The following is a 27,693-nucleotide window of genomic DNA, read 5'->3' as shown; positions in this document are numbered from 1 at the left end:
GTGCTCATCGATTTCATTCAGTTTCCCCATGTTGTTCACGAGTTCTCCTCGTACACGTTTCAAGGCTTCGTCTAGGCCTCGCAGTTCTCGAACAGGAAATTCTAAACCAGGCAAGGGTTTGACATGGTACGTGGCCAATATTTTTTCGATACTATCTGATGTTTCTTTGGCATCACCTTCACCGCTGAGTTCGACCCTGATGTTTTGCAGATCTTGGAAGCTTAGGCCGTGCGCTACCGTAATCTATGAAGCCTAGTTCATCACGGATCAGTTGCCTCCCACCAGGGCGATTGCCTAGCGTAGACAAGGCAAGCGGTTTTCTCGTGTGTTTGTTCATGAGATCAATCCCCGGATGAGCTTTCAATCGCAGCGTGCCCTTCTTGTCGATGGTAAACTTGGAATAGTCTAGCCCCAATGGATCGATGTAGTTTCTATCTGACTTCAACTCGTCGACGGCTGATTTTAAAAGTTCATTTCTAACAGTGTCGCCCATGAATGAGGTGTCATCGTAATCCCCATCATACGCACCAGCGCCAAAATCATCGGGATCTCCTCATGGCCGCCTTCAGCCATTATTTATATTAAACTTTGATATTTTATCTATATAACAATGTATGGTAGGAAACTAGATCCTTTCCGAAGATCAAGAGAGCCTCTAGGTGTCAGAGCCGTGCGCCAGTCGGTGACCATCACCAACAATCCCAGCAAGATAGACCAGAACCAAACGCTGCTGGTTAGATTCCCCAACCTGGGTGAGAATGAGCTCATTGTACCAGGCACGGTTCGACTGACGTTCAACCTCACGTTGACGTCCGACAACGACAAACGCGAGCTGGCGGAACATAGGCCGAGCCATCATCAAGAAAACCACTATCAAGATCAGCGGTAACGAGGTGCTGAGCATCGACGACAGCGACGTATTTCACTGCTACGGGGACCTCTGGAAAAGCGAGGGAGAACGTGTCAATGACGTGTACCAAGGTATCAGCAAATCGACTCGGTTGCGCGTGGGGTATGGCTTCACGCAAGACCAGCTAGGTAAGATCTCAGACGGTGAAAAGGCCATAGCCCAAGCGTACGGGAACAGGTTCTGCATGCCGCTCGACTTCGAGTTGCTCACGGGACACGCGTCATTTTACCAGGCCGCGCTGGGAGATAGGCTTGAATACGAGCTCACATTTAAAGACTACAGCAAAGTCGTGCGTACGTCGAACGGTGACGCCAGTTACACCATAGACAACAGCTCTCTGGAGTCCGACATGGTCACTAGCCCGGAGCTGGCAAGGCAGGTTCGAAACCAGTACTTGGGGAAGGTGGCCATCCTGTACGACCGCATTCTGAGGCATAGAGCAATCGTACGGGATAAGAGCGACATGCTGTGGAATATCAACCTAAACGTGCTGGCGCGATCGATGAAAGGCATCCTGATCGTCCCCGTGGAGGATTATGCGCCGTTCCGAAGGGACAGCGAGAAGTTTTTCAACCAATTGAAAAGGTGGAAGTGACCATCTAGGGCGTGCCCAACCAGCTGTTCAGCGCCGGTATGAGGGCACACCAGCAGTGGGATGAGATAACAAAACTACCGACCCGGCACCAACATGTGATCAAGGACCTGGACCTATCCTCTGTGCAGATCGGTGAATACCTGACCGCCAAGTACGCGCTTTGGTTGGACATGCGATCCACGGATGATGATAAATTGCATTGCAGCGGTTGCCGCATCGACAACGGCAGCGAGGGGATAAAAATCCAGATTACCAAGAAGGCTCAACCCGTGGGCAAGTTGAAATTATATCTGTACGTGATTATGGATGCGCAACTTAATATAGAGAATGGGAGATTCGTGCAAGCCATCTACTGATGGTCGCCGACCATCTACTGATGGCGGCAAGCCACTGCCTGTCGGCAAGCCACTGCCTGTCGGCAAGCCATCTACTGATGGCGGCAAGCCTTCTATTGATCTACCCCGCGACCCGCACTGCGCCATAGTGTGGGGGCAGACGGGCTGTGGGAAGACCGTTTTCGTGTTGGATATGCTGGAGGGGTACTACCGGGATACCTTCGATAACATCGTTATCATGTGCCCTATTCTGCACATGAATAGAACGTACACGGAAAGACCTTGGGTGATGACGGAACCGGGCGTACACAGAGTCGACCCGGGAACACGTCTGCAGGACTGGCTGAAAGCTTATCACAACAAATTCAAGGGGGAGTCGACGCTGTTTATCCTGAACGACTGCAGCGCTAATCGAGAGATAACACAAAAGAGAGACATGCTATCGTACCTGGCCTTGAAATGAAATGAATCCAACGAAGGATACCCCCCGGGAGGGTTTGGAGGAGAATCCACGCCGGGAGGGTTTCCCTCCCCAGGAGGCAGTCACCAGGAAGAAGAACCCTAACAGAGTCGCCGCTGGTAGAAAAGGTGGTTCAACCAATCACAAGAGTAACTACACGCCACTCCTGTGGATTGCAGGCGCGACTGCTGCCGCGGCTCTCTCATTATTGTTATATAATAAACAACCGACCCCAGCACCACAACCACAATTAGAGGTCAACCCACATATCATGTTATAAATATATATTTTTATATCATATACATAATGTCTGAGGGGAAAACGTTCGTCAACGATGCATACCACGCCACTGTGGTCGCCAGTCTAGCCGTAGGGTATGCTCGGTTGACCAAAATGGTGGTTAAACAACCGACTATCAAGCTAGATTTCAACCTGCAGGATATGGGTATGCTCATAATGAACCTGGGTATGGCGATGGCCACCAAGGACATCCTCGTAAAACAAGGGATCATACCGGAAAATATTTTGAAGTAAATGGAACTATATATAGGATGGCTACGATCGCCATGACGGTTGGCGGAGCGTTAGTAAACGCCCTGGAATTTTCCCGGGAGTAATTTCCTCTTCTCGAAACTACGCGAGTCAAACGCGGCCGAGATACAGGCTGAACGCAAACGTCACGACATAGCCGTGGAGAAACTACAAGCCGCGCAAGCCGAGTATGCGAAGAAACGTATACAGAGGATCGATTACATTAACGAACAACTCCAGCGTGAGAACCATGCCGTTAAAACATTTGAGAACGTTGATGACGCAGCGAGAGAATTATACCTGCTAACCGGTAAACAGCTAGAACCACTCCATAAGCCCACACTCACTCAGTACTACACATCATCCCCGAGGCAAAAGGACCGGGAACTGGCCTTCATCATGCTGGGTCTAGCAGCGACTGCGTTGGTTGTAAAACAATTAGACTAAGTACTCATATTAGTATACCAAAGATGAGACCTGCCCCGTACCGATGCCAGTACATACTTAGGGGGGAAGACCGAGACCTGCGGTAGGAAATGTAGGATGGAGGGGTACTGCTGTTTTCATAGGAGTTGTTTCATAAACTACACGTGTTCCATGTGCGGTATTGGAGTGAAATGCCACTACTGTTTATGTAAAGGCCACGGGGCAAACGTAGTCAGGCACCAGCTTATCGACGAGAAGAAAAAGGCCTACATAAACGAATGTATGCGCCTCCTTAGTATGGAGGTGTAGCGTACAGGGGTCCCGACGCGGCTGAAACGTTTCTAAAGTGTTTGCAGGAGGAAGAGAAAACTATCAGGAATGCCCTGTCAACAGTCGCTCCCATGCGTATGACTCAAGCCGACCGGCTAGCTCACGGCTGCAGCACTCACTGCCATGTGTGTGATAAACCGCTGAACGGCGGTGATGGCCCGCTGAATGGCAATCCGGCGAGAGATCACTGCCATGTCACCGGTAAGTATAGAGGCGCCACTCACAACGCGTGCAACCTCAAGCTCAGAATCAACCCCAAGACAATAAACATCCCCGTGGTCTTCAACAACTTGAGTGGGTACGTTTCTCACTTGATCATGCAGGCCATCGCGAAAGTCGATGGCAACCTGACGTGCATCCCCAACAACATGGAGAGATACATCTCCTTCAGCTTGAATGGTCTGAGGTTCATCGACTCGGTTCAGTTCCTCCTGTCGTCACTCGACAGTCTGGTCAAGGCCAACGATACCTTCCCCATCACCGACCGATACACCGACGCCGAGACTCGACTCCTGCTGATGAGGAAGGGCGTGTACCCCGACGATTACTCGCACGCGATTAACGTATGGAATAAACTGGGCTGTAAGAATCTGGGTGACTACCACGACCTTTACTTGAGAACAGATGTACTCCTGCTAGCCGACGTGTTCGAGACGTTTAGGAGGACGTGTTTTAAGCAGTATCAACTCGACCCCGCATGGTACTACACCAGTCCAGACCTATCTTGGGATGCCTTGCTGAAGAAAACCGGAGTTAAGCTGGAATTGCTTACTGATTATGACATGCACTTGTTCATTGAGAAAGGCTTGCGAGGTGGGATCTCCATGGCTGCCAAATGCTACGCGAAAGCCAATAATCAATACGTGAAGGGCTACGACTCGAGCAAGCCAACCAATCACATCCCCTACCTCGATGCCAACAACCTGTACGGCTGGGCCATGAGCCAGTATCTACCCACAGGGGGATTCGAATGGGCATCGCACGAGATCGATGTTATGAGCATCGCGCCGGATTAGAACAAAGGCTATATCCTCGAAGTGGACTTGGAATACCCCAAGGCATTGCACACATCGCACAACAGCTACCCCCTGGCCCCCAAACGTATGAGGGTTAACCCAGACTGGATGTCCGAGTACCAACATAACTTGCTGGGTGGGCGGGTGGCAGACGTTGAAAAACTCGTGCCCAACTTAATGAATAAGACCAAGTACATCGTTCACTATCGCAACCTACAGCTGTACCTGTCGTTGGGTATGAGGCTGACCAAAATACACAGTGTGCTCGCGTTCGACCAAAGCCCCTGGATGGAGCCCTACATCAGAATGAACGCGGACCTGCGAAACCTGGCCACCAGTGATTTTGAGAAAAACCTCTACAAGCTCATGAACAACTCGGTGTTCGGTAAAACGAGGGAGAACCTGAGGAAACGCGTGACCTTGAAGCTAGTCCGGTCGAAAGAGGAAGACAAGCTCAGGAAACTGATAGCCAGCCCGACATTCAACCGGAGCAAGATATTCACCAACGACCTGGTGGCCCTACACATGAAGAAAAGCCACATCAAATTCAACCAGCCTGTTTACGTGGGGATGAGCATCCTCGATTTATCCAAACACCTGATGTACGACCTTTGCAACAACGAGCTCAAGAAGCAGTACGGCGACAGGTGTGAAGTGCTGTACACGGACACGGATTCCCTGCTGATGGAGATTCGAACCGAGGACGTGTACGAGGACATGAAGAAACGCCTCGATTTGTATGACACCAGCGACTACCCAAAGGACCATGCCATACACATCACAGTAAATAAAAAAGTGCTTGGCAAGATGAAGGACGAGTGTGCCGGCATGCCCATAGCTGAGTACATAGGCTTGAGACCCAAGATGTACTCCATCCTGAAGGCCGACAATGGTGAGATCCGAAAGGCAAAGGGCGTTAAGAAGTACGTGGTGAAACAACACATCAAACACGCCAGATTCAAGGAAGCCCTGCTCAAGACCCGCACCTTCAGGCATCAAATGAACACACTGAGAAGCGACGGGCACAGGATATACGGACTGACGATAAACAAGACGTCCCTGTCGCTGATGGACATGAAGCGTTGGATAGCCATCGACGGTATCAACACGTACGCGTACGGGCATGAGAAAATTGAACCAAGAACATAGGTGTATATATACGATGTCACGGAACCAGAGAAAGTTTGAGGCTATTTACTACAGCCCGCGTGGGTACTGGAAAGGAGCTAGCGCTGTACATAAGCTGGCCAAAATGGCACGAGTACCCCCGGACGAGGCCAAAGCATGGTTTGAAAAACAAGCCCTGTGGCAGATCTATTTACCGGCACCACGCTACGTGCCTCGAAGAAAGTTCGTCATTACCGTACCCAATAGCGCCCACCAGGCCGACCTCCTGTTCCTACCCCACGACAAGAGGCACAAGTATGCCCTAATCATCGTGGCCAGTCACTACAAGGAAGCCGAACCGTTGAGTGCGAAAGACTCGGCCCAGGTAGCCCGCGGATTTGAACGCATATACAAGCGCAGTCGGCTGACGTGGCCAACAGAGCTGCAAGTCGACCCCGGGCGGGAGTTCATGAGTGCCGTGTCACAACTGCTAGACAAACACGATACCAAGGTCAGGCGTGGCGCGGCCGGAGCCCATCGCAGCCAAGCCATAGTTTAGAGATTCAATCGGACTTTGGCTGAGCGCTTATTCGGGCACCAGTATGCGAGAGAGATGGCCAACCCGTGGAAACGATCGACGGAATGGGTAGCGCGACTACCTCAGGTGGTGTCGGCCATCAACCACGAAACCACTCGGCAAGAAACCAGCCGACGCTATCAAACTGAAATCAGTGGTGGCTGAGTCGGCTGCACCATCACGTGGGAAGGAGAAACAGATACCCGATAGGGCCCTCGTGAGGTACCTCTACCAGCGGGGGGAACACGAAGGGGACACTCGGAAACGAGCCACCGATCCGATATGGTCAGTCAAAACTTACAACATAGATAAAGTGGACATGAAAGCTGACGAGCCGAACTTGTGCTACTTGAAAGATGGGCCAGGGAGAGGTTTCGTCAGAGAGGAATTATTAGTCATACCGTACGGCACAATGTTACCCCCCAAGCAAACTATTTAACACTTACCAAGTAATCCCAATAGTATCCTATAACCAGCTCGCATTAAACTGTTTCCTCGAGGTCAACACGACATAGCATCACGTGATCAGGATCGCGGTCATAGTGACACAATAGTGTCACGTGTGGCCGGGAAGTTAACTGGGGATTCAAAAGTAGTATATACAATGGCGGCGAGATCTAAGGGCCTGACAAAAGCTTTATTTGTGAAATAAAGCTTTACAGAAGCTTTTGTTGGACTTGATCTCGGACAATCATTGTATATACTACTCCGGGTCTTCGACGTGACGAGCGAACGCTTTAACCACTAGGCTATCCCACCGCCCCCGTCACCATTTACGACCTACAAAGATTGCCAGGAGCCTTTTCCTCCGAGACTGTCAGTGGCTAATGAGCTCATATTCATAAATTGCAGTATTAATGTGTTCATAATCGAGGTAACCTGAGTATTTGGGCGAACAATAAGAGAGTGCCCGAGTGAGTTACTTTTGATATTCGAGTTATAGCACGGCGTGTATGCTCAACGTGGGAGGCAATCTCGTTTACTGATAAGGCGAAAGCCACCAGTATGAGCCCGATGCTGGCACAACTAAAAGAATTATCTAGGAGATTCTGGACTTGAAGACCTGATCAGAGTTTACTGCTCTGCCGAGGGGAAGCAACCTTGACAGCTTAAGGACATAACTGGGTGCATTAACGCGCGACACCTGTAACCCCCATCATTTAATACGGCGGGTACTGTGTTGAGGTCCATATTACTATTTTACCACCGGTAGACTTACTATTACTTGACCTAAAATATAAGCATGAATGGTAAAATCTATGAATATAGGCCTATTCCATTTTGTTGTTAAAGGTCTTAAAACCACGAAGTACACTTACGGTTTTCGTTTGAAAAAATATATGAGTGACATCATCTAAGTGTGTGGTTTTTTTTGCTTCGTTTTTTTGGTTTTTAATTCAGCAGAAACTTACTTTTTGCTCTTTACTTTCTTCACTTCTTCGGCCCATTCTTTCTCAAAGAGTGGCACCAAAGTCTGGCTCTGATCACGTGGGTTGAGGTCCCAAAGATCTTCCTCTACTATTCCTCGTTTGTAGCCAGTGACGACCAGCCTGGAGTTAGTGAGTGAGGTGAGTGAGCGATTGAGAGAGTTTGAACATTAATTATATCACGGTTTTAGCATATTGAGTGAGTGAGTAAGTATGGTTTTACGCAGCTTTTAGCGATATTCCAGCAATATCATGGCGGGCAACACCAGAAATCAGAAACCCTTTAACCATAAGGCTACCTCACCGCACCGCATCCGTCTGGGACTACGGGATATCAAATTACAGCTGCTTGCTTTGTAAATCGTGAACAAAATACCATGTCTCGTCCATAAAACTGGACTGGTAAAACCGTTAACCTACTGCCCCTGGCCATTACTTTGTGATCCACCAGTACACAAATCTGGAGGGAAACGAGGCTGTAACTTCAGGACATGGTCGCTGAAATCAGACAGAAAACGAAGCTTTAGTGAGTGAGTATGGTTTTAAACCGCTTATAGCAATATTCCAGCAATATCACGGCGGGGGACACCACAAATGGGCTTCACACATTGTACATATGTGGAGAATCGTGACGAGCAAAGGCTTGAACCACAGTGTTACCCCACCGTAACAAAACGAAACTTTGAGTGAAAACTAAAACAAAAGAACTACATAGTTTATGAGGTTTGCATTTCAATGTAAGAAACGGACATAACATTTTCCTAAATTACAAAATGATAAACCGAAAAGTCTACAAACTTTAATTTCAAGCTCCCAGTCATTCCAAATTTACTTTAGAATTGAAACGGTGAAAATCCTTGCCCAGACGCTATAACTAAAATACAGACTGCTTCTCAACGACCATCATCATCTACTCACGTTTCCAATGACGTCATAACCCACTCGAACTTTCGGGACATCCGAAATCCATTGCAGGATAAATTCGAAGACTTGCAATCCAAATTTAACATAAAAAACTACAAACGTTAACAAGTCGGTGTCGTATTTCTGAAAGAAAAAACCCATAAACGATTGAAATAAACATGTGCAAAAATATCACGAAATTAGTTTTGACAATAAATCGTTTGAAACGGTCATAAAATCAACACAAATCGTTTTCAGGTTTTTCAAATGATTGGTAGGTTGGTTCGTTGTTTAACACCGCACTCAGCAATATTCCAGCTATATAGCGGCGGTTTGTAAATAATCAAGTCTGGAAAAGACAATCCAGTGATCGATAACATGAGCGTCGATCTACACGTGTCATACGATGACATGTGTCAACCAAGTCAGCGAGCCTGACCACCCGATCCCGTTAGTCGCCTCTTACGACAAGCATGGATTACTGAAGACCGATTCAATCCCGGATCTTCACGGGTCTGTTTCAAATGGAGGTCTGACACTAGACAAACATTAGTCTCGAAAATGAACATATACTACAGAAAACAAAATTTAAAATATATTTAAAAGGAGATTTTCATCATTTTGGCATTTTAGACTAGCCACATTTTCGAGACTCACTGGCTTTCTTGAAAATATTCGTTTTAGGGTCTGTACAACATAGTCACCCGGTACCAAACATGCGGAGACACAAATATGATCTGCTTATGCATATGCATGAGGATACTCATGCCGATTAACACCTGGTTCATATTTACACGCGTGCTGGGTGACCCTGACTTCAATAGGGAGATAAAGTACTTAAAATATGGTCTACTGTTCAAGTAGCTACAGATTTATATAACTAACTGGACACTGGTGATGTGAGGATATAATCGTTATACTTATATAACTAACTGGACACTGGTGACGTGAGGATATAATCGTTATACTTATATAACTAACTGGACACTGGTGATGTGAGGATATAATCGTTATACTTATATAACTAACTGGACACTGGTGACGTGAGGATATAATCGTTATACTTATATAACTAACTGGACACTGGTGATGGGAGGATTTAATCGTTATACTTATACTGTCTAAATAATTCGTGTGTAACTGACCTAAAATGTAGGTATCGTGATTCTCTATTTGGATACTTCCACTACAAAGCATCAATCTGAACTAAAATACTAAACCCTAAATAGGCTTGACCCATTCATGTTTGTTGTCTATGCAAATCTTTGTCCAGTATGCATGGAAGGTTGGCTTACATTTGCATCGACGTTTTTAAAGACATTACCGACTTATAAGAAGCCATACGAATTGTGGTGCAATGCTGGCCTTGTCAGATAGAGGACACGGTACAGCGGAAAGGAACATACACTACACAGAACATCGGTTTCTAAATATTACCATAAAATATGCTTTAAAACAGATTTTCGTCATTTTGGTATTTTAGACTAACCACATTTTCTAGACCTGCATGGGTTTTCTTGGATATATAAACGTTATGGTGAAATAGAGGACAATATACTAATCACTATTTCGGACGTTTACCGACAGTTTCGGACAGCAGACATGACCTTTCACTAATCTCAGTAAAGAATGGCGAACCATCATTTAACGTGAGTGAGTGATTGAATTGGGTTTCACGCCGCTTTTTAGCAATATTCCAGCAAGAACACGGCGGGGGACACCAGAAATGGGCTTTATACATTATACCCATGTGGTGAAACGAATCCGGGTCTTCGACGTGACGAACGAACGCTTTAACCGCTAGGCTACCCTACCGCCCGATACTTGAACGTATCTTGTATGACGTGATCGGGGATCGAACCCAAGACCTTTCGCTCTCTGAGCAAATGCTATATCGATTAGACTTGTGATGAAAGGTACTTGCCACTGACAAAGAAAGGGGTATGAAAACCAATACACATTTGTGTATTGTTTTACGCGCTTTTTGGAACAATCCAGCAATATTACATGAGGAAAACCAAATATGAGCCCAACACCTGATGATTAGGGGATTCGAACCTGACCATTCGATGTCTCGGACAAACACTTTAACCATAATGCCAACCATCATGGGAAGGGAACTAACCTTTTGTATTATGTAAGTATAAAATGGTATAACAGCAGTCATCACTTCCAGTGTCCAGAACACGAACAATATACCAGACGTATATACCCCTCTCAGTCGATCTATCTGCATGATAACGATCGTCAGCAGCTGAAAATAGAGTGAACGGATTAACATCGGGAGGTTTGTGGAGATTTGTCATGAGTGATATAATTTTATGCAATATTTGTGCAAGGGTTGCATGAACTGGCTCCCAACGCTTGTAGCAATTTTCCAATCTTTCGTTGCGGGAGATTCAAGGGCTTTGAGAGTCGTACTCATCTTCGGAATTGAACCCGAGCCTTACACATTACGAGTGAACGCTTTGATCTCAAGGACATGTACGCCTCGTTATAGATAACTGAGAATTTCTAGATGCTGACATTTAGAATAAAATTATGAAATATATTTTACGTGTTATATTAACTTTATCTAAACTCATATCAATATTTATTTTTAAAAAGAGATAGCTTGTCTGATGTTTGACACCCTCATTCTGCAATAGCCAAGCAATATGACTATAGCCTGCAAATTCTTCTGTCTGGATCATACAAATCAGTGATGGATATTGTGAGCATCGCCCGAAACAACCAGAAACATGCCTCGGTAGTCGACTGGTACAAGCACAGGTTGATGGAAACAGTTCTACCTGAACTCCTAAAGTGGGCAATCAAATCTAGCTGAATAAGATGTAGAAGTATTTATTTAAAGTATAACAGAAACTTACGTATGTGATAAACTGCAGAGTGAAGCCTAGATATTCAGCCTGTGAAACTGTGTTCCCGTTGTTCTGGGTGGCCACCAGGTGGAGAATGTTGACGAGTGACAGGAAACAGAGTATGCCGCTGCTAAACTGTAACAGAGAGTGAGTGAGTGAGAATTGTTCTAAGCCGCTTAGTTATCATCCTCGATAATCTCCAGGGCATACGTTACGATCACTCTCCCCATCCTCGATAATCTCCAGTGTAAACGTTACGATCACTCTCCCCATCCTCGATTATCTCCAGGGTATACGTTACGATCACTCTCTCCATCCTCGATAATCTCCAGGGTATACATTACGATCACTCTCCCCATCCTCGATAATTTCCAGGGTATACGTTACGATCCCTCTCCACTATACCCTGGATGCATCCACGGCTTGGGGGGGTGATGATTTTATTACCTCCCTTGGCTGACTCCGCTTTCTCACAGTAGCCAATCAGCTAAGCCGCCGTTACAACCGAGCTTGCTAGTGTCAACAAAGATAGCGGTCGTAATCGCGATGGTTTGTTCGCAGTGCCACTCAGATGTTAGGGGAAATAATAAAGACAAATTCAGAGATCTGAAACTTTAAAAAAATATATGAAAGAACTCCTTCTACTTATTTCAGAGTACCTCTGCATCAACTGTGTTGCCAAGTTTAAACGGTTAGATAATTTAAGAAGCGAAAGTGTGTTGTGATTGGTACGCTCAGCTTCCCAGCGTAGGCACCTAATTGGATAAAAAGCCAGCCAAGGGAGGTAATAAAATCATCGCCCCAAGCCGTGGATGCATCCAGGGCATAGTGGAGAGTTATCGTAACGTATACCCTGAAAGGGTGAAATTGGGTTTTACGTCGTGCTTGAGATTATTTCGCTCATATGACGACGTGCATGCGTGTGTGTGTATGTGCGGCTGCTTGTACTAGCCCAGACTGAAGCTGGTTTTATAGTGCTAGCCCACTGAGATACCATGCCGCAGTGAAGCATGAATACCCCACTCAGACACATTATACTGACTCCGAGCCTACCAGTCCTTGTTGTACCCATTAATGCCGAGCGCCAGGCAGGGACCAACAAGTACCATATTTTAACGTCTTTTGGTTTGACGCGGTCGGGGACCGAACCCGCGACCTTCCGCTATCCGGGCGGACGCTCTAACCACTACACCACGGAGGCGGTCGACTGTGAAACAGGAGACAGACTACATTGCAGGGAGGGCGAGGCAGTAGGGAAACTAATGTGGTTCAGGGACTATGAGACAGACTACATTACAGGGAGGGCTAGGCAGTAGGGAAACTAATGTGGTTCAGGGACTATGAGACAGACTACATTACAGGGAGGGCTAGGCAGTAGGGAAAACAATGTGGTTCAGGGACTGTGAGACAGACTACATTGCAGGGAAGGGCTAGGCAGTAGGGCAAATAATGTGGTTAAGGGACTGTGAGACAGACTACATTGCAGGGAAGGGCGAGGCAGTAGGGAAAATAATGTGGTTCAGGGACTGTGAGACAGACTACATTGCAGGGAGGGCGAGGCAGTAGGGAAAATAATGTGGTTCAGGGACTGTGAGACAGACTACATTACAGGGAGGTTGAGGCAGTAGGGAAACTAATGTGGTTCAGGGACTGTGAGACAGACTATGACCGTCACTATACTTACAGTTTTGACAATGTTGAGAACCGAGATGGGGAGCCTGGTCTTTGTCTTCTGGGAGATTATGTAGGGCAAATAGAAGACAGCGGACACCCATAAGAAAAACACCGACACCCAAATTAGCACTGTAGACCGGAAGCATGGCGTCAGCTCTGGCCAGGAGTTGTGTAAGAGTTCCGTGTTGTTCTGAAACATGGCAGACATTGGTTCAATATTGATAGTGTTTGCTGTTATTAGTAATGTGTAACATTGAAAGTGTTTGCTGTTATTAGTAATGTGTAACATTGGTAGTGTTTGCTGCTATTAGTAATGTGTGACATTGTTAGTGTTTACTGTTATTAGTAATGTGTAAAATTAATAGTGTTTGCTGTTATTAGTAATGTGTAACATTGATAGTGTTTGCTGTTATTAGTAATGTGTAACATTGATAGTGTTTGCTGCTATTAGTAATGTGTAACATTGATAGTGTTTGCTGTTATTAGTAATGTGTAACATTGATAGTGTTTGCTGTTATTAGTAATGTGTAACATTGGTAGTGTTTGCTGTTATTTGTAATGTGTAACATTGGTAGTGTTTGCTGTTATTAGTAATGTGTAACATTGGTAGTGTTTGCTGTTATTAGTAATGTGTAACATTGATAGTGTTTACTGGTATTAGTAATGTGTAACATTGATAGTGTTTACTGTTATTAGTAATGTGTAACATTGGTAGTGTTTGCTGTTATTAGTAATGTGTAACATTGTTAGTGTTTGCTGTTATTAGTAATGTGTAACATTGGTAGTGTTTGCTGTTATTAGTAATGTGTAACATTGGTAGTGTTTGCTGTTATTAAACGCCGACTCAGCAGTACTCACTCTTTCTGTTTGTTGTTTAACACCACACTCATGTAACGTGGGAAAACCACATTAACTTGGTGTGCCTAGTGGCAGCAAGACACTCCCCGGGCAGTTGAGAATGGTAACATGGCTGTGATTGACATCCAAGGAAAAATTTACCAGCGCTTTGAGCATGCATGCGGGATGGACTATAGTGCTATATAAATACCCATAAAATAATAATATACACCAGTGCGTTGCCATTTATACATTTATGATTACTCTTTCATGCTAACACTATACAATTACACCCCATTCCTGATGGAATTTTAGATGAATTCCATGAAAGTTGCATTCCTAAATATGTTGGGAAGCGCACGTACAATCTCCATGACGAGAACGCACATTTCTACAGTCAAAGCTGACACGCCCTAGCTAGTGTTGATTCTAACGAGCATGAAGCATTTTATTTATGGATGTTTTTGGTTTTAAAATACATCAAGTATTGTCTTATCATGATGCATTAATTCAATACAAAATCATACTATTTAGTTTGAGAGTAGGGAGTAATTCATGGGCTGCTAATTCCACCATATTAACGTAGGGTGTTGACACTCGCAAGAAATCTCCAGGCTAACTGTCTAAAGAAACTCCCCTCCACCGGCCACAGCAGGAATACATTTGAAATTCTATTTAGTTGGGTTGTTTTGGTGATGGTCAAGACAAACTCAAACCAATTTCATATGGCAATGATTGCATTTAACAAATGTGTTAAAAAAACCTTGAACTGAACCCGTATAATTTATTTTACACATGTATGCGCACATGTTAGACTAGACTAATGTTTAGTCTCTGAATATATAATTTTGATAGTAACCTATTTAAATTGAAAAGGAGTCCCGGAAGACCTGGGGGAAAATCTAGACTTCATTTAGAGCCTTAGCACTGCAGGGAGGGCTAGGCTGTAGGGAAATAATATGGTTCAGGTACTGTGAGACAGGCTAATGTTAGACCAACGATTTTGAATACAACTTGAGGAGGTATCATATTGCACCTTGGCTGAGTGAGACGAGGGAAGTGTGGAGGCAGCGAGTTTATTTCACCATGCCTCAACGGCGCACGCTTTGAGATTTGAGATATAACCGATTTTCTCCACAGGCGACAGAAAAGGTTATTGAGTATGGAAAATATAAACATTTTAGGAAAAGACATGTAGTTAGTGATAACCTCAACTCACTGTCAGAGGTAGAATTGAAACCGGATGAAACTAGTTTGTGGTTAGTGGTCCAGTGAGATCGATAGTTTCTCTACGCTGATTGGTCCAAATTAATGGCGTGATGTCATGGTGTGATGCTATGATGTGTCATCCGTTTCCAACGGGGTACGCGGTCATTGACCCCAGTCAGCCTGAGTCACACCGGAGTGAGTTCGATAGTTGCTCTATGCTGATTGGTCAAAACTAATGGCGTGATGTCATGGTGTGATGCTATGATGTCACGCTGGATCCGTTTCCCATGGGGCGCGCGGTCATTGCCCCCTGTGAAATGAGGTCAGCCAGGTGTTCGATGACGTCATTTGGGACTATACCTACCCCTATACAACATCAAAGTTCCTGGGTATTTGACCATGGCACCCAGAGGGCACTTGCCAAACTGGTTTCCACAGAGTCTTGTCTAAAGCTTTTGAACAGAGGTCCATTTTTGTCACAGCGGGACAGATTAAATTTGGAGTAAGGTTTTACGCCGCCTTCAGTAATATTACAGCAATATCAAGGAGTTGACGCCAGAAATTGCTTCACACATTGTACCCATGTGGGGATCGAACTCGCGTCTTCGGCGTGACGAGCAAACGCTCTAACCACTAGACTACCCCAAAACTCCTACACAAGCGGGACAGAGCAAGTTGGGAGTATGAGTGAGTTTAGTTTTACGCCGCATTTAGCAATAATCCAGCAATATCACTGCGGGGACACCAGCAATGGGCTTCACACATTGTACCCTTGTGGGGATCGAACACGGGTCTTCGGCGTGACGAGAGAACGCGTTAACCACTAGGCCAGTATCAGTAGCATTAATGGCAGAGTTCCGACATGTTGTGCTTCACAGTGCCAATAAAAGTGAAAACCCATTGTTCCAATCGTAATGGCACAGTAGAACAGTGTCCCTACGTGGGGAATCGAACCCGGCTTTTCAAGAGGTCTCAGACGTCCACAGAAGGTATCAAAATGAACTACAGTGTACCCGCACCTTCTGGTTAACATTGTGACGTCAATAATCTGCCCGAGGCTCGGCATGTTTAAGTGAGTGAGTGGGTTTAGTTTTACTCCGCTTATAGCAGTGTTTCAGCAATACCACGGCGGGGGACACCAGAAATGGAGTTCACACATTGTACCCATGTGGGGATTCGATCCCGGGTCTTCGGCGTGACGATTGAAAGCTATAACCACTAGTCTACCCCGCCGATCCAGCATGTTTCAATTTTCAACTTACATTGTTTTGTGTTGATAGTTGGTGCTTCCTGAGACGATTATTTCGTTGTATATCACCATTCTGTGTGTGAGTGAGTATGGTTTTACGCCGCTTTTAGAAATAGTCCAGCAATATTACGGAGGGGGGCACCATAAAATGGGCTTCACTACCATTTTGTGAGTCAAAACAACGTTAATATATTAGAGGGGGTGATTCAACGTAAGCATAACAATTCCTACATATACTGAACTGCAAAAGAAACGCAAGTTACTATTTTCAAAACATACGTTCCAACTGCATTCCTTTTAGGACAAAAAAGTATACCATTATAGAACCAAGCATTCGAAGATGGTTTTGCCGTTGTTGCCGCTTATTCTTAACCATATCGCCCAAACGCAATCATTTTCATGTTTTTCGTGTTTTTAGTATGAAGTTTTTGTGTTTCACACAAAAACGCGTGCATTTCACTCCAATTTGAAGCTTTATAAGGCAGGTCATTCAAAAAACACCATAGAACACAAAATTGACTGTGACAACGCGGAGAAAACATGCCACGTCTAACTGAACAGCAACGAGGAATCGCCGTTGGAATGTTGCAGACCGGATCCACACCAACTGCAGTGGCCAGGCACTTCAGATGTCACGTGACAACAATCACAAGACTATCCGCAAGGTATCGTCAAACCGGTAATGTTCGAGACTAACCACGTTCAGGACGTCCCAGGGTATCAACGCCATCGCAAGATCGTCACATCCGGGTTACTCATCTGCGTAACCGACAGCAGCGAGCAACACAGACAGCTGCAACCATTCAAGGGCCACAACGTCACATCTCTGCAGACACTGTTCGTCGTCGTCTGAGGGCAGCAGGGATCAGATGTCGCCGTCCTTACGTCTGACCGATTCTGACGCAACGTCACCGCCAAAATCGTTTACAGTGGGCGCGACAACACCAGCGTTGGCGACGTCAACAATGGCCACAAGTGTTGTTTTCTGATGAGTCCAGATTCAACTTGTCCCACGCCGATGGCCGATACGTGTATGGAGTCGACGTAATGAACGTTACGCCAACTGTTGTGTGGTGGAAGCTGACCACTGGGGAGGTGGGAGTCTCATAGTATGGGGATACGGATACGTCATTGGTAGACGGATACAGATAGCTGCTCAACCTCAAAACCTTAGAGATTTGGAAGCCAGATTGGTCAGGGAATGGAATCAAATTCCCCAAGCCTTCTTTCAGACACTTGTTGACTCGATGAGACGTCGTTGTGCTGCCTGCATTGCAACCAGTGGTGGTCACACGCGCCCCTGATTGACACACTGTTTCGTGACATTTTTGGTGTGTGAGGGTGAAGTGATAACATATGCTTTTACAGTAAACTTGAGTGTTGTTTTCACCAGAGGTCACGACTCATTTCTTCAACAATCACTTGTCTGTTGTTTTTTCGTAGTGTTAAGATTGTTTGTTCCATAGATTCAGAAATATTGACATTTCTACATCAACTTGCGTTTCTTTTGCGGTTCAGTATATTTCCAAAGTTGACCGATAAAGGGGCGATGGGAAAGTCTGGTGGTCTTATAGTTCCCTCATCACATTAAAGGCCCAGGAACGACCCCCTGCAATGCGACAATGTATGAATCCAATTATCGCTTAGCTCCGTCTAAGCAAACTGCTCAACCATAAAAACCCTATTCATTCCAAATGTTTCATAACTGAATGAGGCTTTCTGAATATTTCTTTGAAAGGTTGAGCGGTATTATTACATACTTATAATAAATCAGGTTTAAGTTTATAAGGTGCTTGCCTAGTTGTCAAAGCGTTCGCTAGTCATGAGGGGCGTTCGGGTAGCCTAGTGTTTAAAGCGTTCACTCGCCATGCCCAATGCCCTGGTTCGATTCCCAACTTGGGTACAATGTGTGAAGCCCATTTCTGGTGTCCCCTGCCGTGATGTTGCTGGAATATCGCTAAAAGCGGCGTAAAACCATACTCACTCACTAATTATGAGACAATGTATTTATAAACTCGTTGGTGAGGACACAAATATCAAATTACGAACAGTTGACCCATCAAATCATTAAACCATGTCAATTACATAAATACCAAATAAGTGATAAAACGTTGTCCCCAATTAAATAAACTTCTCATCAGGTATACGATTGTATATATTCGATGTAATTATTGCATTGGCGTATATGTCAACAAAGCATTAGGAATATTAATCTTTCATTTTACTCACCCAAAATGTTCCTCCACAAAAGTCTTCGAAACCGTTAGCCATTATGACGTTTCCTTAATCCGTGTTAATCAGCGTATCCAAAATAAAATGCAATGCACAAGTTCTGCCATCTACAGCTGATAAATCAACTCTTGGGCAAGTCCACATCCATCTGAAGACGACACAGCTATATCGTGTCCCCTTACTTTGAACGCGCTGCGTGGCTGAACATTAATGTTTTGTTTTTCCGTGCTGAATGAAGCGAAAATGAATTATCACTGCTCCCCGCCTGCACTGTGCACACATTGGCGGAACCAGAAGGGGGGTTCAGGGGATTAACAACCACCCCCACCCCCCCTCCCCCCGAAAATGACTTAAGACCACATTGAAGTTAATGTTTTGCATTGGCGGAGCCGAGAAGGGTTCGATCACCCTGACCCCAACCCCCTCCCCTTTAAAAGTCCTGGGTCCGCCTATGGCACAGGACCAAACGCCGGATAGTACACCATTGACATAAACGTAAATACAGTAGGAAATACATGCTATGACCGGAGTATCGTATGTTTCCAAATATTTCGTAACTTCGGGCATATATTTCATACAAATCTATACCTTTGAAACATTTGCTTATCGTACATTTTCGTATGAACAAATACCTCGTTCATGTATGCTTTGACCGGATTGCCAGCTCTGCAGGTAGTAACAGATACCCCAGTAAATACATGATCATACAGTATTTCTGATGCATTCCTTTGAATTTCAATGGGTGCTAAAAATTTCCGATTTCGTTCTAATTTTGCTTTGGTTGGAAACATGTAAATTTACTTAGGTGAGGAAACACATGTAAATGTTCAAATTTGCAAATGTTTACACACCATAGATATTTATTTATCATCCAAAACTGTGTTCCACAGGAGATATCGCTTGTGTGAGATCATATGATATCTCAGGAGATATCGTTTTGACAGTAGATTTTGTACAATGCCCTGACAATGCTATGCCGTCATCAACTTGATGACGTCACAGTGCTATGACATCTGCACTGCAAGTCTAATGGTAGTACAGTGTTGAGAGATGTACATTTTTCATTGAAAACTAATAAAGAATGATTTTTGATGATAAACAGAACCTCACCCTCGTGTCTACTGCTATCAATTATATCAACACTCCGTTGATAAAGGTAAAAATAAGGCAAACCTCGGATATTTGTAACTTTATCAACTCGTGTTGATATAATGATATCAGTAGACACGAGGGTGAGATTCTCTATGTATCATAACGGATTTCAGGGGTACATAGTATGCATATGTTTCCATCATGTGATTTACTTGGTTCATGTAATTTCATTTTCACACATTTCAATTCGTTTGAAATCATCGTTCATGTGCTCTCATTATTCTTATCACCAAAAGAGCCTGACAAAGAAAGCAGTATTACGCGAGCTAACACTCCTTATAAAGCTGCACTCGCTCTTGCGCTTCCAGCATCAGTTACGCCTTACGCAAATCTCGCGAGGTGCTTCTTTCGAGAGCTTACAAGTTTCAGTGGTGAACAAAGAGCGATGCGTTGTCCCTTTGTCCTCGCACGTGTCCCTTGCTGTACCAATAGAATAGCACCTTATCTCTCTTGGAGGACAGCCAAATACGCTACACGAACCAATTCGAAATTATTAAGTCTGTTCAGCTCGCGTGATCACTACTGTCAAATATTTTTTGGCAGTACATAAGTTGAATACTGTTGCACTGCATGTGACCTGACTGACCCATGTTATTTCTCCTTTCGCTCAGCCTTTGCTGTAATAATGCCATACTTGAACTTTAAAGTTGTCCACGTTTTCTTCACTAACGCAAAAGTATGCGATAACAAACAATGCCATTACATATCAAATTATATATTCTGTGAGACATGAAATGAAAAATAGTTTTTATCATGTAGCGATTATGACCGGATAGCACAGGCGGGTGCGTTCTCTGAGTATACCAATGGCATGTTTGTCCTCCGTGCCTTTTGTGAAATTCGTCCTGATTGTCCTGTCAATAAACTCAGATTGCGAAAGCAAATGTAACACAAGTAAATGTAATGTTGCATTGCTGTAATTTTCCCCGTCGGAGAAGTCCTTCTCACAAGATATATATTCTGTTGTTTGAAGCAGGCCTATGACTATTACACCCCAGTGTTGCTCGACATCTTGTAGACCTTTAGCCTGGCACAGACGCAGATCAGTTTAAGTTCAGATCTGACAGGTGCCGAAAATATTGATTTCGTCATGAATGCAATATCTCAGATTGTTATTGTTTTCCTAAGTTTGTGGAGTGCTTTATATAAAATTGGAGATACTTGTATAGTTGTCCTGATATTCCCCCGAACGGAAGCTCTACCCGTTTAGGGTACAATGAGTATGTTACAGATTTGTAGGGAATAGTCTTAAGACTTTTCTGTCCGGGTTAGAATGTACCTTCAGCAACCCATGCTTGTCGTAAGAGGCGACTAACGGGATCGGGTGGTCAGGCTCGCTGGCTTGGTTGACATATGTCATCGGTTCCCAATTGCGCTGATCGATGCTCATGCTGTTGATCACTGGATTGTCTGGTCCAGACTCGATTATTTACAGACCGCCGCCATATAGCTGGAATATTGCTGAGTGCGGCGTAAAACTAAACTCGCTCACTCACTGTTTAGTTTTACGCCGCTTCTAGCAATATTCCAGCAATATCAATATGACACAATAAAGACAAGTTGAACAGCGTCGCATTTATTTTGGTTTCAGAGTGGCAAAATTACAGACTTGCACAAATCAGTATATATTCAGTAATAGCTTCTTAACTTTTGCATTAAGTATAAAAACATGATGGTGACATAAGATCCATTGTCATAAGCAATTAATATGGAGACGTAATGATAGGCAAACCGAGTGCGTATGGTTTTACACCGCTTTTAGCAATATTCCAGCAATATTCCAGCAATATCCCGGCGGGCGACACCGGAAATGGGCTTCACACATTGCACTCACAAGCCGAATGAAATACCTCCGGCGATATGGATACAGCCATGTACTATCACTGACGGGGTCTTAGCACTATATCAGTGATAGTACATGCCTTGATGGCAGTTTTTTAGCGTTACAAGCCCCTGTGCATGAAACCGGTAAGCCAGACAGTCATTTTTATCACCTATTTCTCCGAGTGCAGGGAAACAACAAACACCACCTTTAATGTCTACTGATACAAAGGGCCTGGATTCGAACCAGGACCCTCCGCACCCAGGACAACGCTGTTCCCACTACACCAACGAGGCGTTCCTTCCGCCCTAGTATACCAGAACACGTCTGACCTACAGAGGAAATAACCCCACAGCGACTATGAACCACATCTTGTTTTTTCTATTTAATAGCATAGCATTTAACAATGTTACACGCCTTTAGCTTAGCTGTACTGTTGTACTATTGTATTTTACCATAAAAAAACCCAACAAAACTGCGGACATATTCTGGGTACACCGTAACGGTTCACTCAGCTAAAAAAGCTTTGTGAACGAGCTATAATACTCCATATAATACTATACTAAACTCAGTTAGACTAAGTGATCTAACTGTTGTATTAACAATAACAGTAAACAATAAGGACACGTGTACAAAGAAAAGTATGAATTCTGCAGTCAAGTGGCAGGATATATATGACATAAACGAGCACCGTTTACAATATATTGCAGTATAGAATAACCCTTTCTCTAATCTTCGTACAAGCACTTGCTTCTATTCTCATGTGACTGACTCATACTTGAACGGAACCCGAAATCTATAGCCTAATATTTCTTTTTAATGTATAACTGGTCCATTGCAATGATAAGCTTTTCAATCGTTTGCTTCTTTGAGTCACATGACCTGGTCCTACCAACCATCGAGGGAACAGTATTCGCTATAACAAGCATCGGCGCGACATTGAACAGCAAGGAAAATGAGATCCATCGGAAGTTGGCAGTACACAGAAGAGATGATGCTCAGCTGTTTATCAAGGCGTATATATACAATATACTGATTGTATTGGAGTATCACAGTTATATCGTCATCCACCATCCATCCATCTTTTCGTTCGTGGAACCAATCACGTACAGTAAACTGTACACTTCCTCAAGTACTTTCAAGGTCACGTCACCTCTTACAATGTCGTTTTTCACAGAACCTCAAGCTCCAGCGAGTTAATGAAGCGGATTCAAGGGGAGTTATACGCGACCTTGATATGTGGTTTGAAAACTTGACCTTCGTCGAAATAGAGGTCATATTCATATTAGGCCAGCATTTTTGGCCAGTCCGTAAAATATACTGTTTGAGTTGCTGAGAAGCTTTTCGGGTGTGTCGTACTCCTTTATCATCCCTGCGTCCATTACGATGATTCTGTGAAAACAAAAACTGAATTTAAAACTTCAACACCAGAATCAGAAAGTGAATCGGTTTTACGCGAAATACCAGAACCATCACGACAGAGTTCACCAGAAATATGCTTCACAAATTGAACCTTAGGGGAATCGGCAAGCTAATGTTTTTTCACCATACGCTTCACCGCTTTTAGCCCCAAAAATAATAAATAAAAAAAAAAAAAAATTAAAAATTTTTAAAACGTCAACACCAGAATCAGAAAGTGAAACGTTTTTAAGCGAAACACCAGCAATATCACGACAGAGCTCCCCAGAAATAAGCTTCGTAAATTGACACTTAGGGAAATCTAAATCGGGTCTTCGGCAAGCTAATGTTTTTTCATTACGAAGCCACCCACCACTTCAGCAGGCTAATTGAATGAGTTTGAATGAGTTTTACGCCGCTTTCAGCAATATTCCAGAAATAATCACGGCGGGGGACACCAACAAGTGGACTTCAAACATTGTACCCATGCCGGAATCGAACCCGGGTCTTCGGCGTGACGAGCGAACGCTTTATGGCTAACCCACCGCCCCCAACGCTACAGATGAAAACGGACACGCAAATCAGGCTCCTAGTCTAGCAGTTGTTCCATCACCCACTGTAACAAGTACCAACGTTTTATGCCTTAATGGAGTACATGGTCGGGGTTTGAAACCGGTCTTTCGGTCTCCAGGCAAACACTTTAACATGGTGAGAGATAACTAATGTGTTTGTGTAATATTTGGGAAGACAAACATCTTCCGTACCCACCTGTCATAATCCATGACCGTGTTCAACCTGTGAGCTATAGTGATGATGGTGCAATCGTTAAAGGCTTCCCTAATTGTCTTCTGAATCAAGGAATCCGTTTCCATGTCAACAGCTGCCGTGGCTTCATCAAGTACCAGGACTTTTGTGTGGCGCAATAGAGCACGAGCAAGACACACCAGCTGTCTTTGTCCAACGCTGCCAACACAAAATGGTTTTAAATGGCAGCAATAATTCATGAGTGCAGCACCAAATTTTAATTGGTCAGCTGATAAATTCGTGCACACAGATAATCACATCAGAATTAGTTGTAAATCATATATCCTGTACAGGCAGTTATCGATAGATTATATGAACATGCTAAAGTATGATGGTTTGGGAAGCTGATGGAGAGTGAGTGAGTGAGTGAGTGAGCGCCATCTTAAATGGCAATATTTCAGCCATATGACGACGGTATGTAAGAAGACAATCGAGTGATTGACATTATCTACGATGACATGCATCTACCAAGCCATCAAATCGATTTCCAAACTCTTATATCACGTATTGTGTTACTATTAAATGGAATTTACACACTCGTACATCACGTATTGTGTTACTATCAAGCGGACTAAAACTAAATATCGTGTATTGAGTTACTATTAAAGGGACTGTCTACACACCTGAGATTCTCCCCTCCTTCTCCACACTCGTACATCACGTATTGTGTTACTATTAAAGGGACTGTCTACACACCTGAGATTCTCCCCTCCTTCTCCACACTCGTATATCACGTATTGTGTTACTATTAAAGGGACTGTCTACACACCTGAGATTCTCACCTCCTTCTCCACACTCGTACATCACGTATTGTGTTACTATTAAAGGGGCTGTCTACACACCTGAGATTCTCCCCTCCTTCTCCACACTCGTATATCACGTATTGTGTTACTATTAAAGGGACTGTCTACACACCTGAGATTCTCCCCTCCTTCTCCACACTCGTACATCACGTACTGTGTTACTATTAAAGGGGCTGTCTACACACCTGAGATTCTCCCCTCCTTCTCCACACTCGTACATCACGTATTGTGTTACTATTAAAGGGACTGTCTACACACCTGAGATTCTCCCCTCCTTCTCCACACTCGTACATTACGTACTGTGTTACTATTAAAGGGGCTGTCTACACACCTGAGATTCTCCCCTCCTTCTCCACACTCGTACATCACGTATTGTGTTACTATTAAAGGGACTGTCTACACACCTGAGATTCTCCCCTCCTTCTCCACACTCGTACATCACGTACTGTGTTACTATTAAAGGGCTGTCTACACACCTGAGATTCTCCCCTCCTTCTCCACACTCGTATATCACGTATTGTGTTACTATTAAAGGGGCTGTCTACACACCTGAGATTCTCCCCTCCTTCTCCACACTCATATATCACGTATTGTGTTACTATTAAAGGGACTGTCTACACACCTGAGATTCTCCCTCCTTCTCCACACTCGTACATCACGTACTGTGTTACAATTAAAGGGGCTGTCTACACACCTGAGATTCTCCCTCCTCCTTCTCCACACTCGTACATCACGTATTGTGTTACTATTAAAGGGACTGTCTACACACCTGAGATTCTCCCCTCCTTCTCCACACTCGTACATTACGTACTGTGTTACTATTAAAGGGGCTGTCTACACACCTGAGATTCTCCCCTCCTTCTCCACACTCGTACATCACGTATTGTGTTACTATTAAAGGGACTGTCTACACACCTGAGATTCTCCCCTCCTTCTCCACACTCGTACATAACGTATTGTGTTACTATTAAAGTGACTGTCTACACACCTGAGATTCTCCCCTCCTTCTCCACACTCGTACATCAGCTGGCCGGGCACGTCCACCACGAACCTCTTGAGATGCGCCCTGTCCAGTGCCCGCCATATGTCGGCGTCACTGAACTCGTTGAAGGGGTCCAGGTTCATCCTCATGGTGCCGGAAAACAGAACAGGGTCCTGAGAAGGAGAGAAGGGAAAGAGACTTATGACCAATTAAACGTTTACTAGGACAGATATCCTGTCACATATTTGAAAAGTGCCAGTCATAACCTGACCTAATTGTCATCTTCTGTAGTTTTTGATTGTTGTTTAACTCGGCAATATGCCAGTTATGGCGGCGGTCTGAAAATAATCGAGTATGGACCACACGATCCAGTGATCAACAGCATGAGCATCGATCTACGCAATTGAGATACGATGACATGTGTCAACCAAGTCAGCAGGCCTAACCACCCGATCCCGTTAGTCGCCTCTTACTACAAGCATGGGTTGGTGAAGACCAATTCTAACCCGGATCTCATCATCTGTAGCTGAATTGTCAGTCACGACCTGATCTCATTGTCGGGTCTTCACGGGTTAGCGTGATCCACCATAATATCACAACAACAGCCTACCCAGCCTGGTTCCCGGGGTCTGTTGCGCCTGCGCCAACGCTCTGACAGCGTTAGCGCAGGCGCAGCAGACCCCGGGAACCATGCTCCAGTCTACCCTCCTACCTGGGGAAGAATCGTCAGTCTGGATCTGACGTCATACAACCCGATCTCAGCAATGTTGATCCCGTCTATCACAATGGAGCCTCCAGCGGCTTCAAGGATCCTAAACAGAGCCAAGGTGAAGGACGACTTGCCGGCGCCAGTTCTACCCACAATTCCCACCTGAAAATACATACAGACTTTGAATGTCATACACTGTGACTACTTGGAATAGTGAGCAGAATTGGATGGTCAAGCATTAATAGCGTAATGTGCAGAATGTGCAGAACAGTCATGGAAGGCGGAATGTGCAGGAGTGAGTGAGTGAGTATGGTTTTACGCTGCTTTTAGCAATATTCCAGCAATATCACGGCGGGGGACACCGGAAATGGGCTTCACACATTGTACCCATGTGGGGAATCGAACCCGGGTCATCGGCGTGACGAGCGAACGCTTTAACCACTAGGCTACCCCACCGCCCCCGGAATGTGCAGGAAATGGTATAGTCTGTCATACGGACCCTTAAACAAATATATCCAAGAAAAACCATGCATGTTTAGAATATGTGGCAAATCTTGATTACGACAGTTTTAAGAAATGAAGAAAGTCTCTGGGCTCCTTTTGATTATTTTTTATGATTATAATTTGGGGACCTTTTTTACGTTCACTTCAGAGACGAGATGTTAGTCTAGATAGGGTGGTGTGAGCGGAAATAGCCAGAAAGAGAGGGATAGTGAAGGAGTGTGAGTGAGTTTGGTTTTACGCCGCTTTTAGCAATATTCCAGCAATATCACGGCGGGGGACACCAGAAATGAGCTTCATACATTATACCCATGTGGGGATTCGAACCCGGGTCTTCGGCGTGACGAGCGAACGCTTTAACCACTAGGCTACCCCACCGCCCTTGGATAGTGAAGGAAACGCTGAGGCGGAATATGCAAGCATGCACAGGCGGAATATGCAGAAAATGGAGAATGTTCATGAAAGGGCTGAATATGCAGAACAGGCTTGTAAATCGGATCGTCGGAGAATAGCCACACATACACATTTTAGCCACGGTATGAGTTCATTGATTTGGATATACAGAATACCATACAATTGATCGGTTTGGTCTTCAATCATTCTTTAATCACTCATAATGACCAATGACACGTGCATCAATATTCACAAACACAACTGGTTGGAAAAAAATAATATCTCGTTCTCACCTTCTGCCCTCCGTTGATAGTACACGTGATCCCCTTGAGGACAAGGTCAAGGCCGTCCCTGTATCGTGTCCTGTAGTTGTTCAGGTGCACGGTACCATTCTGGGGCCAGTCTGTGGGGGGTCGAGAGTCTGGGAGGACCGCGTCCGCCTGCCAACAT

At 44.7% G+C, this 27,693-nt stretch overlaps 2 protein-coding genes and 1 long non-coding RNA gene across 3 annotated transcripts in view; all 3 read right to left on the bottom strand.

Moving 5' to 3' along the window:
- Nucleotides 1-7,805: 7,805 nt before the first annotated feature.
- LOC124274036 lies at nucleotides 7,806-8,757 on the bottom strand. The gene is made up of 3 exons (XR_006897827.1): nucleotides 8,633-8,757; nucleotides 8,151-8,212; nucleotides 7,806-7,837 (listed from the first exon to the last, which is right to left on the bottom strand). It is a non-coding gene; the product is annotated as an uncharacterized LOC124274036 (long non-coding RNA).
- Nucleotides 8,758-10,515: 1,758 nt separating this feature from the next.
- Nucleotides 10,516-18,767, bottom strand: LOC124273999 (ATP-binding cassette sub-family C member 3-like). The gene is made up of 5 exons (XM_046709332.1): nucleotides 18,677-18,767; nucleotides 13,163-13,342; nucleotides 11,488-11,613; nucleotides 10,681-10,871; nucleotides 10,516-10,543 (listed from the first exon to the last, which is right to left on the bottom strand). The coding sequence occupies exons 1-5, from the start codon at nucleotides 18,716-18,718 to the stop codon at nucleotides 10,516-10,518; spliced, it is 567 nt and encodes a 188-aa protein (XP_046565288.1). The 5' UTR covers nucleotides 18,719-18,767.
- A 2,624-nt stretch (nucleotides 18,768-21,391) lies between these two features.
- Nucleotides 21,392-27,693, bottom strand: part of LOC124274031 (multidrug resistance-associated protein 1-like) — a 97,288-nt gene continuing 90,986 nt past the window's right edge. The window contains exons 27-31 of the mRNA XM_046709361.1: nucleotides 27,537-27,683; nucleotides 26,353-26,511; nucleotides 25,647-25,813; nucleotides 23,820-24,014; nucleotides 21,392-23,045 (exon numbers count right to left, since the gene is read on the bottom strand). Coding sequence (XP_046565317.1) covers nucleotides 22,934-23,045; nucleotides 23,820-24,014; nucleotides 25,647-25,813; nucleotides 26,353-26,511; nucleotides 27,537-27,683 — 780 coding nt within the window. The 3' untranslated portion in view covers nucleotides 21,392-22,933. The remainder of the gene's footprint in view (nucleotides 23,046-23,819; nucleotides 24,015-25,646; nucleotides 25,814-26,352; nucleotides 26,512-27,536; nucleotides 27,684-27,693) is intronic.

The sequence above is a fragment of the Haliotis rubra genome, unplaced genomic scaffold (genome assembly GCF_003918875.1).
Source record: "Haliotis rubra isolate DU_JTF1 unplaced genomic scaffold, ASM391887v1 Scf187, whole genome shotgun sequence".
Classification (NCBI taxonomy): domain Eukaryota; kingdom Metazoa; phylum Mollusca; class Gastropoda; order Lepetellida; family Haliotidae; genus Haliotis; species Haliotis rubra.
Note: the sequence above shows the minus strand (reverse complement) of the source record. Positions and strands in the feature narration are given on the sequence as shown.